Source organism: Triticum urartu, chromosome 7A (genome assembly GCF_056163025.1).
Source record: "Triticum urartu cultivar PI428250 chromosome 7A, HENAU_Tu73, whole genome shotgun sequence".
Taxonomy (NCBI): Eukaryota; Viridiplantae; Streptophyta; class Magnoliopsida; order Poales; family Poaceae; genus Triticum; species Triticum urartu.
This window is the reverse complement of record NC_141879.1, coordinates 75,486,276-75,503,083: the sequence shown is the minus strand read 5'-3', so window position 1 is coordinate 75,503,083 and position 16,808 is coordinate 75,486,276. Positions and strand designations below refer to the sequence as shown.

Here is a 16,808-nt window from a genome sequence, read left to right as displayed (position 1 = left end):
ATCATGCCATTCGGCGTCCCGCAACGCACAATGAACTTCAGAATGATTTGATTGAAGAGTGGTGGGTATGGCATGGACGACAAGGAGCATGATGATATCTGCATTCGACATTGTATTGTTCATGAACTATTTGTTGTGTTTATTGCATTTGTTGTACTGAACGATAAACTATTTGTTTGAGTTGTAATGATAACGAAATTGAACTATTTATTGTTGATTTATTTTGTTTGTTTGATTATTTTTGCTCATAATACATGTATATGTGGTTTGTGCGGCGCGCGCGCTGTATTTTTGCACTCTGCTGGAGCGGCGCGTGCATGCTGCATTATAGCGCGGCTGCTGGAGCCAGCGCAGGCGGGCGCGCTAAACCAGCCGAAGCGCGCTGGCAAACAGATTTTTTTGCGCGCGATGCTTAACGCGGCTGTTGGAGATGCTCTTAACGAGCCAAGTCGGTCAAAAGTAGACAGAGAATGTATGGGAAAAGACCTTTTTACCATTTTCTTTACCATATTCGTACGGAAAAGTTGTCCAAGAGTTTGGGACTTTTGTATGTCGATAATTTATTTTAGTGTAAGTAGCATGGTAACTTACGTACCACAAACATGATAACTTACGCAGCTCAGACATGATAATTTTGGGCCCGGATTTTTTTCTTTCTCGGAACATATCAAACATGAAATTTAGTTTTAAAGGTCTCGTCACGGCAGATTTAATGGTGAAAATGAATCTTTATATCGGACCGGTGGTTTGAGCTACAAAATGTTTTAGATTCTCAAATGGGGAGAATCTTGTATGAAGGAGGTCTTCCGGGATGCGCGCGGGATTTCAGCCGGAGTGCGCCACCGGGAGGGGAGGAGCTAACGTCGGCGGAGAGGAGCGAGGCGGCCAGGGGAGACGATCGGAGGAGAAGCGACGGGGGTGCGGGCAGATGTGAGCGGTACAGCGGCGGTGGGGAGGAGTAGGCGGCGGATCGGTATGTATAAGAAATATTTTTGGTCAGATAAGCTGCAGATTGTACCTGTATATAGGAACTCTTGGAGACTGCCTTTGGTCGGGAACTCTTTTTTTTTTGCGGGGAAACCAGAAAGCTTTATTCATATGAAGGTGTTCTTGGGACAATCAGCCAAAAGGCTGGTCACCAAAAAACCCGGAGTCTCCTCAAGCCAGCTATCGGTCACATTCAGAATACAAGCGTGCTTTGCACAAAGATGCGCCGGGATATTAGCTGACCTGTTTACATGCTGAATATCAAAAAGAGTAAAATTATTACATAGCTCTTCTATCTCTAACAATAAAGGAGCCACAATTGATCGAGAATTGTGGCGAGTGTTCCAGAGCGTCACCATCTCCAAGCAATCAGTCTCCATTACCACATGCGAGAATCCTCGCGGGAACTCGGCAAAACCGTCTACATGGTGAAAAGAAAAAGGATAAATCTATAACGAAAACTATTTCAAGTTCCGTAATGCGGGAGCTCAACAAATTCAGTCTACCATAGCGGACTACACAACAACTATTCTTGTTGCCACGTGGCATGAACTTTGTAGAGTACGGCCTGCCAGTGCCAGAAACTCGGCATAGTCCGTATAAGCCGAGTTTATTTTGTTTGTCGAGTTCCCTTTACCTTTCTCTCAACAACGGCATGCAGCTGCCGAGTCAGGCACGTTGCCGAGAAACGTACCCGCTTACTGCTTTTTGTCGAGCTTTCGTGATTTGACTCTCGGCAACAACGCCAACGACCAACTTTCCAGTAATGGGGGTTGAGATGTCATGTTGGAAGATGCAAAATCTTTGTTCAAAACATGTTACAGCAAAAATGTAACTTTATTTTCCCAAATGAAAGAAAATTGGTTTGCAGCACATTTACACATGTAGACAAACAATTCAGTTGACGAGAATTGAACCAAGGAATAACAAAAAAAAAAAAGACAACAACGATGGATGCTAAAACAAGCAAACTTTACAGAGGTAACTCGGATGAAAACAAGCAATGGAGATGGAGTGATCCTTCACCATGCATGCACGTCGTAGACGCACATGCATGCACTTAGTTGTACTAGTTGATTGCGCGGCAGTTCTTCCTGATCTGTCCCTGATCGCCGGTCTTGACCTCGATGCCGGCCATCTTCACCATGGCCTTCTCGAACCTGTCCTCCCACCAGCCAGGGATGTTGGCATTGTCCAGCACCATCCTCGCCGTCTCCTCCGACGTCAGGAGCGCCGCGTCGGAGGTGAAGAGCACCGTGTGCGACAGCACGTTGTTGTAGTACTGCTTGTCCAGATCGTTCGGGGTCACCACGTCCTGCATCACCGTGGGGTCGTTGCCGCCCGGGGCAGCGTCGGCTGGGCACTGGCCACGCAGGAACGCGGCGAGGCCACCGTCGATGTCGGAGGAGACGTTGAGGCGGTCGGGGACGAAGGCGGAGCAGTGGGAGCGCCCGATGGTGTGCGCGCCGGAGAGGATGACCAGGTCTTCCGCGTCGAGGCCCTTGACGACGAAGCTGTCCACGAGGTCGCTGAGGTTGGACGTGGGTGGGACGAGGAACTTAACCGACTCAGAGGCGTTGGAGAAGGTGCCGTCGCGGCGGCCGGACGGCACCTCAAAGTCCACCTTGCCCCCGCTGAGGATGCAGGACGCGTCGCGGGCCGAGAAAGCGATGATGTCAGCGCAGGAGACGACGCCTGGGCAGGCCGCCTCGAGGGCGTCCTTGATGGCGTCGATCAGCTCGAAGCCACGCAGGGAGGGATTGTTGGGCGCGCTGAGCTTCTCCGGCGTCGGGCTGAACGGGGTCGGGTCCAGGAGGACCGAAGCGTCACAACCCTAGGTGACCACCGATGATTTGACAAAATTAATCAACTATAAAAGTATACATGCATGTTTGCATTGTAATTAAGGAGGAAATCGGTAGCTGCTCGGTTGGCCGGTGAGTACAGGATTAGTAGGTTAGTCGGCAAATTAATCAGCCATTTAATTAGTTAATCGTCTAATTTATAATTTTATCAGCTATTCGGTGACCCTACGAGTAGGGATTAATCAGCAAATTACTGATTAATCGGACGAATTCTTAAACAAGTTCTTGTATTGAGTAGTACATACCTCGACGAAGCAGTCGTGGAAGAGCATGCGGATCATGGCCGCGCCATTGCCGGGGTTCTGGGAGATGGCCTCCATCATTACGCCCTTGACGACGGCCTCCGCCTGGGGGCACCTGTCGTGGTAGAACCCAATCTGCAGAGGGCTGGCCTGGCACCCCACGGCGAGCAGCAGCAAAGCACACGCCACCAGAAGGTACAGCTTCTCATCACCAGCAGCCGCCATTGTTTCAAGCTTGCTAGCTAGCTCGAGTTCTTGAGTCGTGACTAAGATAAAAGAGAGAGAAGAGGGAGGTGAGTGATCAGTGCCCGGAGAATGCCTGCTGCTATAGTTCCAGCAGGAGGCTGCTTATATAGGCGAGCAATCCAAGACCTAGCTAGTCTTATTGGCAATGATTTTTTTGCGGATCTTTTTGCTTCGCGCGTTGGAACGTTACTACACCGGCCGGTAGTTGCCACCTCTCGTCGTTCAATTGGCTCACTCAGCTCCTCACAACCCAGTGGCACCGGAGGGCGTCGGTGATGATACAATGATACACAAATAAGGAGTAACAAACAGTAGTTCACTGACCCTGATTTCTTTAGAAAATGGGCTCACTAACCCTGATGGCTACATGCGGATGTACATATGCATGAACCGGTCATGTGTAAGCTATTGTGTAGTAGTAATATAGTAGCTAGATCAAGCAGTGGATTGATGTTGACGCATGTTTTCCCGGCCGTTGAGAAGTCAAGTAAATTAAAAACGTTTCATTTCTGTCTGTGTGTGCGCTTCGTGTTTCAAATCCGTAGTGACAGAAATTTCCTGCGAGCATTAACTAATTCCTTGGTAGTAACAGCCTAACAGGTAGATGATCGATGTAAACGGTGTACTCTCTTGGAAATCATTTTATGTTATGATTTGTGGACTGTTGAAAACATGAAAAATCAAGATCGATCAACGCCAATTTATGCAGTTAACTCTTGCTTTAGTGCAATACTAGTAATTTGTACGTGCTTTGCACGTCAGCTGATTACGTATAAGCATCATACTAAACTAGTGTAAAAAAATTAAAGCACACATATTATGGTAATTTTTTCATTGAGGCTTCAAATGGAGATATCCAATACGCATTTGTGGAATCATTTTTAGGCTTTGCAAGGCCGCATAACAACTATTCCCCCAAAAACATAGTACAATGATTTTCTTTATATGAAACATTAGATAGAATCTTTGCCCTTTTATATATAAAAAAATTAGGAAGTCATTCAATTTACTGGACTCATACTTTTTTTTTGAGAAAAATGAACTGAAAAGAAGAAAATAAAAGGAGTCAAAACGTACTCTTTCATAGGTTATTTGCACATTGTTTTCTCATTCTAGTCATCCTAGGTACCTTACTACTTGTTTCAAATAAAAAAATGGGAAAGATTACCATGCATACAACATTGCAATGCCAGGTTCGCATGCTAGTCTCTCGTGAAGCGCCGGTGGATGCATGTAGCCGTTGCATGCCTGTAGCCAGGTAGGAAGAAAATAATTTAGAGGAGCAAGTGTGTAGTCCAGGCAAGTGGAAAGATCCAGACTTCCAGAGCATGGTCAGATGGTGAGTCACACAGCGAATCCTAGGAATAGCAGCCATAGGTTTGAAGCAGCCACTGTTCATGCGAATCCCACTGCTCCCAACCGTTAGATTGAGGGCATCAATGATCAGGATTGATGTTCTAGATCCATTCAAAACTCGTACACTATATAGTGGTATAGATATAGATATAGATATAGATTAGACAACATATATGCAGTCAATATATTCATTGCATGCAGAGTACTCGAATTAATAGTGTGGTCAAATTTAGAGTATAGAGCAAAGAGAAAAGAAAGTAGAGTGCAAACATATCTCTCAGATTCATATGCATAATACCTCAGCAAATAGCTTGCCCGGACTTATTTGAAAAGTAAACACTTGTGAACGTACCGAATTGCTAATATTAATTTCACCAGTAAAGAAGGTTTCCTGTATGTGTTGTTGACTGAAACTGCTGAATCCAAAACCTGAGTTATGAACTCTGCATGCATCAGAGTATCTTTCTCAAATGATTTCTGAGAAAGTCATGATATGATTCCTCGTAGTATCTTGTATCCATCCAAATATCTGCGATGTTTTCCTTCCATGTACGACACTTTTCTTCAACAACCTGTTCAAGAGAAAATTGTCCAGTTATTACGCCGCTTCTTTGTGAGATTGCCCAGTACTCCATAATTCCTTGAACAACAACATGTCTGGGGCAGCCATGTCCTTTGAAAACCAGCTCCTTAAATCTGTCTATAAGTGATACAAAACATGGCTTGTCCCAGTCGATAGAATCATTATCGACGTCGAAAAAGCCTTCCTCCTCTAGCTTGTTCATCAGTTTTTGGATACTCACATTCAACTCCTTGTTCACGAGGATGTCTCTCAAGGTTTCACAATAAGTATCTATTTGACGTTGCGCGTGCACAATCTGAGCTCGATCATCCAAAGATAATTTCATGAGCTTATGGTCAAGCTTCCCAAACCGACTTTTCACAACGTGTTTCTCAGCAAATTGCAGAACAGACTTATCATGTGAATAATTAAACTTATAGACATCATCGTCCAGTTCCCCTGAGGCCAAATATTGGTCAAACTCCTGATGCAGACGGACATGTTCTCTTGCCTCAAAATAATTGCAATATATCTTCATTCTATAGATGTATTCACTTGCGTAAGGCTGCAAATGGCCAGGAAAATCTTTGAATTCCGGCTCGAGGGGCTTGCACGTATTGGCCTCGTGTGCAAAATTAAACTGATGAGCTATCTTTATAAGGAAGTCCTTTTGACCTTCCCGTATTAGAGGATGAAACTTAGGTTCCAAGTAGTACAATATGACATTGTAAAAAGTAGCAATTGCATCTTCCATAGCGAATTGAGAAAGTGTTACATCAATCGGCAAGAGAAAGTGTTGGCTCATCTGCAACTCTTCCATAAGCCGAGCCATGGCACTATGGCGTTCATTAGTGTAAGGTAAGGTTTCGAGGAGATGAGTTTACAAAGCCATTTGTCCATTTGATGGGCATGCCTCTCGGAATATGCTGCGGGTAATTTTCGATGCACCATATCACATATCATCCTAACATGATGATCCTGACTGTTTCTAATGCCATGTTTTAATCGAAATTCAGGCCTCAGTTTCTCAAAAAGTGTAGACTGGCATGTATTACCATACTCTGGACAATCCATTGCATCAGCTTCATACAATATGTCAACATAGGTAGGGAGGTATCTTTGAAATTCATCTTCAAGCTCCCAATTCCACAAATCGACGTGGTGGAGAGACACGCCCACGGCCACCGAGCCTCTGCCGTCGCCAGCCGGCCTCGTGACCTGCACGGCGAGCACCGGCGCCGGAAGCTTCCAGGCATCATCGAGCTCCGGCACCAGCTGCGCGAACGCCTCGGTGTCGTGCTCATCGTCGCCGGCGAGGCGGCGCCATGGTTTTCACTTTCAGTAAGATTTCGGTGAAATTCACTGAATTTCAATAATTTCAGTAAACACTGAAATATTATGTTTCGGCCAAAATATTTCAGCAATTTCAGTATAGCACAACAATTCCAATATTTTTCAAAATATTTTTTAAATTTTTCAAATTTTTAATTGAATTCAAGTGAATATTTCGGTCATTTGGCTGAAATGAAAACTGAAATCACTGAAATTCGCTGAATTTCAGTGATTTCGGTTGGTGCTGAAATTTTTCTGAGACTGAAATTGAAAACCATGGGCGGCGCAAGGCGTCAGCGCATGCCAAGAACTCGGCCTCCACGAACTTGATGCCCGAGGAGACGGCGGAGGGGGAGCAGTCGACCACGATGTCGCCGCAGGCGGGCCGGAAGGCCAGCTTGCCGGCGAGCGGGAGGAAGACCGGCAGCGTGGCAGCCAGGGAGGAGCGGAGCGAGCCGGCGACGGACGGGAAGGGCGGGAGGCCGGGGCCGTCGTAGAAGAAGAGGCGCTGGATCGGCCCCGTGGCGACGTGGAAGGTGTCGAGGAAGGAGAGCTTCATGATGGCGTGCTCGTCGGCCGGCGGCCGCAGGTTGGTGGTCTGGTGGTCAGGCTGGACGTGGGTGACGCTGAGAACTCGTACATGGTCCTGGTCAGCGGTTGCCCCCATGATCGCTCGATGCAGGGAGAAGCTGGTGGTCTCGGGCTTGCTAGCAGCTAGCTCACTGTACTAAGTTTAAGTTATGACACTGAGATGCATTGATCGTAACACCAAGGAGTATTTTGTTTTGGCCGTGCATGTCATACCGTCCGTAGCGAGAAAACTGCACGCAAAACGATTACACGACGACGCTGGGCGACAAACAAAATGGTCATTCCGGGCGGCCGAGAACGTTGAGCTAGCAATGTTGATGCACGCGCGCAATTGTAAGTCTGTCGCTGCTGTCTGCTCCTTGCTCTGCCGCGTGTGTGCATGTCCGGCAAGGCAAGATGGAGTTCCAAAGTTGCCGCCGAACCGGTCGACAGGTGCATGCTTATCATGGATTGTATCTATCCATAACTCCAAGCTTGTTGTCTGTTCTATTGTCATAGTTTGCCGATTGTGAATCTGGTCACTTTGGCCTTTTTCCTTATTCCACGTTCAAGTATGGAAATTCATTTTGCAGCTCGAGCTACATAGAGCTCGCTTTAAGGAAAAATCAAAACAAATGTTTCAATGCTTCACAAAATCTGGAAAAAAATTCACAGTACCATATGGATGTATAGTGCATATCAGCAAAATTTCATGATGAAATACATTGACATGAAAGCTATGCAAAAAAAAAAAACTCTATGCCGCACATGATGGCAAGGCTGGCACGGGGATGATTTTACGAGATAATAACGGCAAGATGATCTTTGCAGCATATAGAAGACTCTTCCGTTGCAATGATGCCTTAGAAACTAAAATCCAGGTGATGATGGAAGGGCTCTCCTTGGCACTTGAAAGATCAAGCTTACCTATACAACTTTAGTCCGATTGTGCAGTTGCTCTTAAAGCGCTCACGGATAATTCTCTGGACAGATCGGCATATGGCCATTTGATTACTGAGATTAAACGTTCCATGAATGATAGGGAAGTTGTTCCAGTAAAAAATTCTCGCTTTCTGAATAAAGTTGCACATTGTTTAGCGACATTTGGACGGAATGGGGATATCACTGCGTGCTGGCTAAACCACCCCCCTCCGTGTGTCAGTGAGCTAGTCGCTGAAGATTGTAATTCTATAACCTTGAAATAAATACCATATGATTCCCGCAAAAGAAAAGTTACACTAGTAGAAAAGGGGGCAAAGGTCCAGGCCGGGTCAGCCCATTAGTCCCGGTTCAGTCACGAACCGGGACTAATGTGAGCATTAGTCTTGGTTCGTGCGGCTAAGGCATTAGTCCCGGTTCACCTGATCCCTTTAGTGCCGGTTAGTCCCGATTTGTGTCTCAAACCGGGACCATGCACCCTTTAGTCCCGGTTTGTGTCTAAAACCGAGACTAAAGGTCCCATTTTCAAACTCTACCCCACCCCCCCCCCCCCCCCCCCCCCCCGTGGATCGCCTTTTTTGTTTTGAAAAAATCAAAAGAAAATGATAGAAACTTCAAAAAATAAAATCCTTCGAGAGGTAGTTATATTACTACATCTACTAGTTAGGAAAATTTAAAAACTTAAATTTGGACATGTTTTGCAAAAAAAATGTAGAATCCTCAAATTCTAAAAGGAAAAAAGTTATGCTTAAATTTCAGTTTTTTTGAATTTTTGTTAAATCTAGTCAAACTATGGTCAAACTACTTATTCAAGAAGTATTAGTGTTACTAAATAATTATTGATTTTTAGAACAATAGTTTCAAACTCAAACAGTGAAATGTGTGACTTCATGATCAAGCTAAATTCCTGAGAGTTAATAGGATTGACATCTTACTATTGTCAGGAAAACAACAAGTGCAGACTTGGAAACGAGGAAGAATAGAACCCGGAAGTTAAGCGTGTTCAGGCTGGAGTAGTGAGAGGATGGGTGACCGTTCGGAAAGTTAGATGATTTGGAATGATGAGAGGTGATTAGAGATTAAAGATTAAATTGAGCAGTGATGAGGGATGATTAGAGATTAAAGGTTAAAATAATTCAGAAATTTGAAATTCAAAAAAAATCTAAAAAAATTTCAAAAAAAAATTCATAAAATTTCCTTTAGTACCAACCGGGACTAAAGCTGGACCTCCAGGCAGCGGCCACGTGGAGGGCCTTTAGAGGCTTTAGTACCGACCCTTTAGTCCCGGTTCCAGAATCGGGACTAAAGGCCCTTATGAACCGGGACTAAATGCCCTTTTTCTACTAGTGTTACTCTCACTGGAAGCAGTGAACTGTGTGTTCACTATACGAACAAACGATTTTCACTTCCGTGTGAAGCTCACGAATCAATGTATTTTCACATGAAATTTTACACGTGTCAGTACATATCCAGATGTCAATGTGGAATTATTTTCAGAATTTTTGAAAACTTTGAAATGTGATTTCTAAATGTTTCAAAAAAGGGCTTCATATGTAGCCCGAGCACTAAAACGTCGGATTGCTGTTTTTTTTTCTATGTGTCAGTGTTGGCTGCTTGTTAAAAATTTGTTTGCTTAACCCAGTTCAGTTTAGCCTAAGATCAAGGAATGAGACGAAAAAGACATCGGGATGTCACCAATGGATACATATAAGAAGACCGAGCTGGAGTGCGCTCGTCGACAACATATAATGGAGGAGCCCTAGGACGGTGAGGCAGCGAGATAGACTTGCGGCAGGCTGGCGAAGGTTGGGAGTCAATTGAGATTGAGTCGGGCAGGAGCAAGCGGTTGGATTGGCTTGACTTTTCAAGACTGAAGATACTCGACTCATCCATGATTCCCCTTGTGGAGTGAAGTGGAATGCTAAAGATAAAGCTTTCTGCTCCGGTGCTCCCCCCTGGGCTGAACGCGAGTGGGAAAAACACAAGGACGGTCCAGATGCGTCGATGGCGGTTCGTAACTAGGGGCACGATGGTCATTTCAGGTGGGTGTATAGTGCGCGTAGACAAGTCGTAGAGTCCTGTATGAGCCCGCGCCGGCCCGTGTACTATTGTACGCCGGGCGTGTACGTGTATTATACGCTGGCGGTTGCGTTTCCCCGCGGTCGTGCGTGTGCACTTGTTCGTGGGTAGTTTCCAAAAAAGCCCCCTAGTATAAGAGGAGGGGAACGGGCATCGGCCGCATCGCCCACCCCATTTCCCCCAAATCGCCTCCCTCTCCCTCCTCTCTGCTCTGCCTCATCGTCTCCCTCACCGGCCACCCCACCTGCTCGCTCACCACCGCCGCCTTCCTCTCTTCTCCTGCTTGCTTCTGGCTCGGATGGAGCAAGGCCGTCGCGAAGCCGCCGTCGTGGGCGGAGATCTGCAGAATACGGGCGCGGAGACCGTGGCAGATGCCATGCAGACCCTCGTCGGCGGCGCGGGTGCAGGAGCTGCTGCATCCCCACGCGCTGGATCGGTCGCTGCGGCGGCGGATCTGGAGGAGAAGAAGGTGGTCGTGGCGGACTCCGCCGTGGCGGACTCAGCCGTGCCGGTGCTTGGCGTGACGGCGTCGAGCGGCCCGTCTGATGGACCTACGGAGGCCGGCGGCGAGCACGTGGACCTGCAGGTAATCCTTGCCAGCAGTCCCCTCCGTTGCTAGTTACCCCCGTTAAGCAGTAGTTTTGGGTGTTAGTGTTTTTTGTAGTTGCTAGTTGATGCATCCCCTTCTGATAGTTAGGGTTTTTAGATGTTTGATTGATTTATAGTGAAGGTTAAGTTTCGATTCTGTGATTGAATCATCCAGTAGATCAAGTAGTTAGGGTTTTTTAATGAGATGTTAAGTTGGGGATTTTTTTGTATTGGATTCAATTAGAGGCACAGATATGTTGTATCTGTGATTGAATCACATCCAGTAGATGTAATAGTTAGGGTTTCTTAATTAGATGTTTAGTTGATTCTGTGATCGAATCATCCAGTAGATCAAGTAATTAGGTTTTTTTAATGAGATGTTAAGTTGGGGATTTTTTGTATTGGATTCAATTAGAGGCACAGATATGCTGTATCTGTGACTCAATCACATACAGTAGATGTACTAGTTAGGGTTTCTTAATTAGATGTTTAGTTGATTCTGTGATTGAACATTGTGTAGATCAAGTAGTTAGGGTTTTTTTAATGAGATGTTAAGTTGGGGATTTTTTGTATTGGATTCAATTAGAGCCACAGATATGTTGTATCTATGATTGAATCACATCCAGTAGATGTACTAGTTAGGGTTTCTTAATTAGATGTTTAGTTAGGGTTTATTTGTATTGGATTCATTTATAGCCTCTGATATGTAGAATGTGTGAATGAATCACATCCAGTAGATGTAGTAGTTAGGGTTTTTTAATTAGATTTGGAGCCACTGATAAGTAGAATTTGTGATTGAATCACATCCAGTAGATGTAGTAGTTATGGTTTTTAAGGTTTATTTGTATTGGATTCAATTATAGACAGATATATACAAAATATGTGATTGAGTCATCTAGTAGATGTAGTAGTTAGGGTTTTTTAATTAGATGTTTACTTAGGGTTTTCTTGTATTGGATTCATTTATAGCCAGTTATATGTAGGATGTATGATTGAATAATCCAGTAGATGTAGTAGTTATGGTTTTTTTAATTAGTTGGTTAGTTAAGGTTTATTTGTATTATTCATTTATAGACAGTTATATAGATTCTGTGATTGAATGATGTAGTAGATGTATTGGTTAGTGTTTCTTAATTAGATGTTTAGTTAGGTTTCTTTTGTATTGGATTCATTTATAGGCAGAGATAAATGTAATTAAATGGTGTGACTGAATGATGCAGTAGAAGTAAGAGTTATGATATTTTAATTAGATGTATGAGTTAGTGTTATTTGTAGTGGATCCATTTATATCCAATGATATATGTACGTAAATTTTGTGATTCAATGTTCTAGTGGATGTAGGAGTTAGTGTTTTTTAATTAGATGCCGGAGTTAGGGTATTTTAATTAGATGTAGGAGTTAGGCTTCACCATTTCACTTATTCTGACTTATGAGTGATCATTGAGAACTGCTCTGAACTAAATATTTATTAAGATTTACAAATGAAATGAAAACCTGACATGTTTGTGAAGTTATATATAAAGGTCCTATTTGCATTGTTTGTCAAAAACTGCTATATCATGGGTTAATAAGAGAGGAACGATATTCATTTATACCTTCATATGCATGTTCAAAAGCAAAAACTGAAATTGTATGTCCATATGAATGAACTTGTATTTTCATAAGCCAATTGTTTAGTATGTATATAGCTTCATATATAGTGTATGAAATATAGTTAGGAGCTTTCCATCATTATGCAAAATCAACTTGTTTGTAATGACATTATTTGAACTGCAATTCAATTCCTTGTAAATGACTTGCTTGGTTGACAATATAGCAGAAGGAGGATCTTGTTGGAAAGAAGAGGAAGTGGGACTCATCTGGCTACTACCCTTATGACAGTGATGAGGATGAGCCGTACGAGGTAAGGCTTAGCTGAAATGTTATTTGTGCATTGACTTAGTGTTAGATGTTTATAGTATTTGAATGCATAATGTATTAATGTCAGTCATTAATGTGTGTAGTATCAATCTGGAGATGATGTGGTCGAGGGGAACGTCGAGTCGTTTGAAGAGAAGGAGGTGCTACCGATCAGGGCCCAAGGATCTGCTAGGTACTACAACTGGAGGTCTGACAAGTACCGGTGCCCCTACTGCAGCAGGCCCAAGCCCAGGTCTGGGTTGCTGGAGCATCTGATGGAGCATTGTCGGGCTACATCCATCAGCAGTGATGACTACAAGATTAGGGCTCAGCATTCTGCCCTCCACAAGGTCCTAAGAAACCCTGACATGTAGTTGCCCTAGACCCTCGTTGTCGTATGATGTAGGAAGGCTCAGTCCTTTTGGTGAACTTTGTGTGGTATTCTAATGGTGGAAACTTGTAGTGGTAATATAGTATGAACTTTATCTAAGTGCAGTACTGTGATGTGCGGTCCAAACATATCTAATATGCTAGTGGTCTGCATCAGCAAGTGTGCTGTGTGGATGCTGCTATCTATGGCAGTAGTATATATTGCTATCTATATTTGTGTCCCTTAAATTTGCCATTATGATTCCTTATATGTATGATTTGCTTGAATTTAGCTGCTGCAATGATCAGACATGCCGCATCAGTGTTGCTTCAATGATCAGGCATGCTGCAAACACTTCCCATGTTGCGGCCATGTGGAACATGCTGTGGCAATGGTGCAATAAATTCCCATGTTGTGGCCTTGTGCAACATGCTCTGCCCATAAGCAAATCGGACCAAATGTAAAACTTTGCGTTAAGTAAATTAATGTTTTTTAGTGAAGTAAGTGGAAATTGTTCGTCGACACATATGACATCTTTCCTTCATTTGAGTAAGCAAAAATAGAAAATACTCAACCATATGATCAAATATTCCAATAACTGAGCACATATTCCTTCATTTCATCAAATACTAATAAAAAAGTAGTTAAAGATGGTGTGTGTGTGTGTGTGCAAAAAACAATATTTGAATAAAGGTGTAATGATTATTTGTAACATGAAGGAGTTTTTTCATGAAATGCAAGTTGATTATATGTAATATGAAAGATCTCCTTTCGTACAATTTATAGTGGCTCCGTGAAGCCGCATGTTTCGAACCGGCATTGGGCAGGGCATAAAAAATTCAGAAAAATTCAAATATTGTGACCCAAATTTTCTTGTACATGGTGACCCACATGTGCCAAACATGGCTATGAAAGAAAATTTGGAAAATTAATACTTTACAATGCCCCCTTGAGGTATAGACCGGTGGTTTGACCAGTCAGTTTAGAGGGCATTATAAATTAATAAAAATTTCAAAAAAAAAATCTAAAACCTTGGAAAAAACTAGCTTTGTTTATGCAAGAGATCATGTGTTCCAAAATAGGGGTGATTTGGAGGTGGTCGAAAAAATCATCGCATTCCGGAGGGGCCATTTGGTCAACTTAAGCCATTTTTTGAACATGCATGATTTTTTCCACCACCTCCAAATCACCCAAATTTTGTTGTACATGGTGACCCACATGTTCCAAACATGGCTATGATAGAAAATTTGGAAAATTAATACTTTACAATGCCCCCTTGAGGTATAGACCGATGGTTTGACCAGTCAGTCTAGAGGGCATTATAAAGTAATAAAAAATTCAAAAAAATATATAACCTTGGAAACCTAGCTTTGTTTGTGCAAGAGATCATGTGTGCCAAAATAGGGGTGATTTGGAGATGGTCGAAAAAATCATCGCATTCCGGAGGGGCTATTCGGTCTAACTTAAGCCAGTTTTTGAACATACGTGATTTTTTCCACCACCTCCAAATCACCCAAATTTTGTGGTACATGGTGACCCACATGTTCCAAACATGGCTATGAAAGAAAATTTGAAAAATTAATAGTTTACAATGCCCCCTTGAGGTATAGTCGTATAGACCGATGGTTTGACCAGTCAGTATAGAGGGCATTACAAATTAATAAAAAATTCAAAAAAAATATAAAACCTTGGAAAACTAGCTTTGTTTGTGCAAGAGATCATGTGTGCCAATATAGGGGTCACTTGGAGGTGGTCGAAAATATCATCGCATTCCGGAGGATCCATTTGGTCTAACTTAAGCCAGTTTTTGAACATACGTGATTTTTTCCACCACCTCCAAATCTCCCAATTTTTGTTGTACATGGTGACCCACATGTTCCAAACATGGCTATGAAAGAAAATTTGGAAAATCAATTCTTTACAATGCCCCCTTGAGGTATAGACCTATGGTTTGACTAGTCAGTCTAAAGGGCATTATAAATTAATAAAAAATTCAAAAAATATAAAACCTTGGAAAACTAGCTTTGTTTGTGCAAGAGATCATGTGTGCCAAAATAGGGGTGATTTGGAGGTGGTCGAAGAAATCATCGCATTCCGGAGGGGCCATTTGGTATAACTTAAGCCAGTTTTTGAACATACGTTATTTTTTGCACCACCCCCAAATCACCCAAATTTCCTTGTACATGGTGATCCACATGTGCCAAACATGTCTATGAAAGAAAATTTGGAAAATTCATAATTTACAATGCCCCCTTGAGGTATAGACCGATGGTTTGACCAGCCAGTCTAGACGGCATTATATATTAATAGAAAAATCAAAAAAAATATAAAACTTTGGAAAACTAGCTTTGTTTGTGCAATAGATCATGTGTGCCAAAATATGTGAGATTTGGAGGTGGTCGAAAAAATCATCGCATTTCGGAGGGGCCAGTTGGTCTAAATTAAGCCAGTTTTTGAACATACGTGATTTTTTCCACCACCCCCAAATCACCCAAATTTTGTTGTACATGGTGATCCACATATTCCAAACATGGCTATGAAAGAAATTTTGGAAAATTAATACTTTACAATGCCCCCTTGAGGTATAGACCGAAGGTTTGACCAGTCAGTCTAGAGGGCATTATAAATTAATAAAAAAAATCAAAACAATATTAAACCTTGGAAAACTAGCTTTTTTGTGCAAGAGATTATGGGTGCCAAAATAGGGGTGATTTGGAGGTAGTCGAAAAAATCATCGCATTTCGGAGGGGCCATTTGGTCTAAATTAAGCTAGTTTTTGAACATACGTGATTTTTTCCACCAGCTCCAAATCATCCAAATTTTGTTGTACATGGTGACCCACATGTTCCAAACATGTCTATGAAATAAAATTTGGAAAATTAATACTTTACAATGCACCCTGGAGGTATAGAACGATGGTTTGACCAGTCAGTCTAGAGGGCATTATAAATTAATGAAAAATTCAAAAAATATAAAACCTTAAAAACTAGCTTTGTTTGTGCAAGAGATCATGTGTGCCAATATAGGGGTGACTTGGAGGTGGTAGAAAATATCATCGCATTCCGGAGGGGCCATTTGGTCTAACTTAAGCCAGTTTTTGAACATACGTGATTTTTTCCACCACCTCCAAATCACCCAAATTTTGTTGTACATGGTGACCCACATGTTCAAAACATGGCTCTGAAAGAAAATTTGTATAATTAATACTTTACAATGCCCCCTTGAGGTATAGATCGATGGTTTGACCAATTAGTCTAGAGGGCATTATAAATTAATAAAAAATTCAAAAAATATGAAACCTTGGAAAACTAGCTTTTTTTGTGCAAGAGATCATGTGTGCCAAAATAGGGTGATTTGGAGGTGGTCGAAAAAATCATCGCATTCCGGAGGGGCCATTGGGTCTTTTAACTTAAGGCAGTTTTTGAACATACGTGATTTTTTCCACCACCTCCAAATCACCCAAATTTTCTTGTACATGGTGATCCACATGTGCCAAACATGGCTATGAAAGAAAATTTGGAAAATTCATAATTTACAATGCCCCCTTGAGGTATAGACCGATGGTTTGACGAGTTAGTCTAGAGGGCATTATAAATTAATAGAAAAATAAAAAAATAAAACTTTGAAAAACTAGCTTTGTTTGTGCAAGAGATCATGTGTGCCAAAATATGGGAGATTTTGAGGTGGTCGAAAAAATCATCGCATTCCGGAGGGGCCATTTGATCTAAATTAAGCCAGTTTTTGAACATACATGATTTTTTCCACCACCTCCA

At 42.6% G+C, this 16,808-nt stretch overlaps 3 protein-coding genes across 3 annotated transcripts; 1 reads left to right on the top strand and 2 right to left on the bottom strand.

Moving 5' to 3' along the window:
- Positions 1–1,805: 1,805 nt before the first annotated feature.
- Positions 1,806–3,430, bottom strand: LOC125522521 (peroxidase 2). The gene is made up of 2 exons (XM_048687573.2): positions 3,098–3,430; positions 1,806–2,821 (listed from the first exon to the last, which is right to left on the bottom strand). The coding sequence occupies exons 1-2, from the start codon at positions 3,317–3,319 to the stop codon at positions 2,057–2,059; spliced, it is 987 nt and encodes a 328-aa protein (XP_048543530.2). The 5' UTR covers positions 3,320–3,430; the 3' UTR covers positions 1,806–2,056.
- Positions 3,431–5,148: 1,718 nt separating this feature from the next.
- On the bottom strand, positions 5,149–7,257 carry LOC147957939 (uncharacterized). Its single transcript, XM_087531888.1, has 3 exons — positions 6,878–7,257; positions 6,242–6,582; positions 5,149–6,005 (listed from the first exon to the last, which is right to left on the bottom strand). The coding sequence occupies exons 1-3, from the start codon at positions 7,255–7,257 to the stop codon at positions 5,149–5,151; spliced, it is 1,578 nt and encodes a 525-aa protein (XP_087388014.1).
- A 3,219-nt stretch (positions 7,258–10,476) lies between these two features.
- Positions 10,477–13,039, top strand: LOC147957938 (uncharacterized). Its single transcript, XM_087531887.1, has 3 exons — positions 10,477–10,764; positions 12,586–12,669; positions 12,770–13,039. Exons 1-3 carry the CDS (start codon positions 10,477–10,479, stop codon positions 13,037–13,039), a joined length of 642 nt encoding a protein of 213 aa, XP_087388013.1.
- The last annotated feature ends 3,769 nt before the right edge of the window (positions 13,040–16,808 follow it).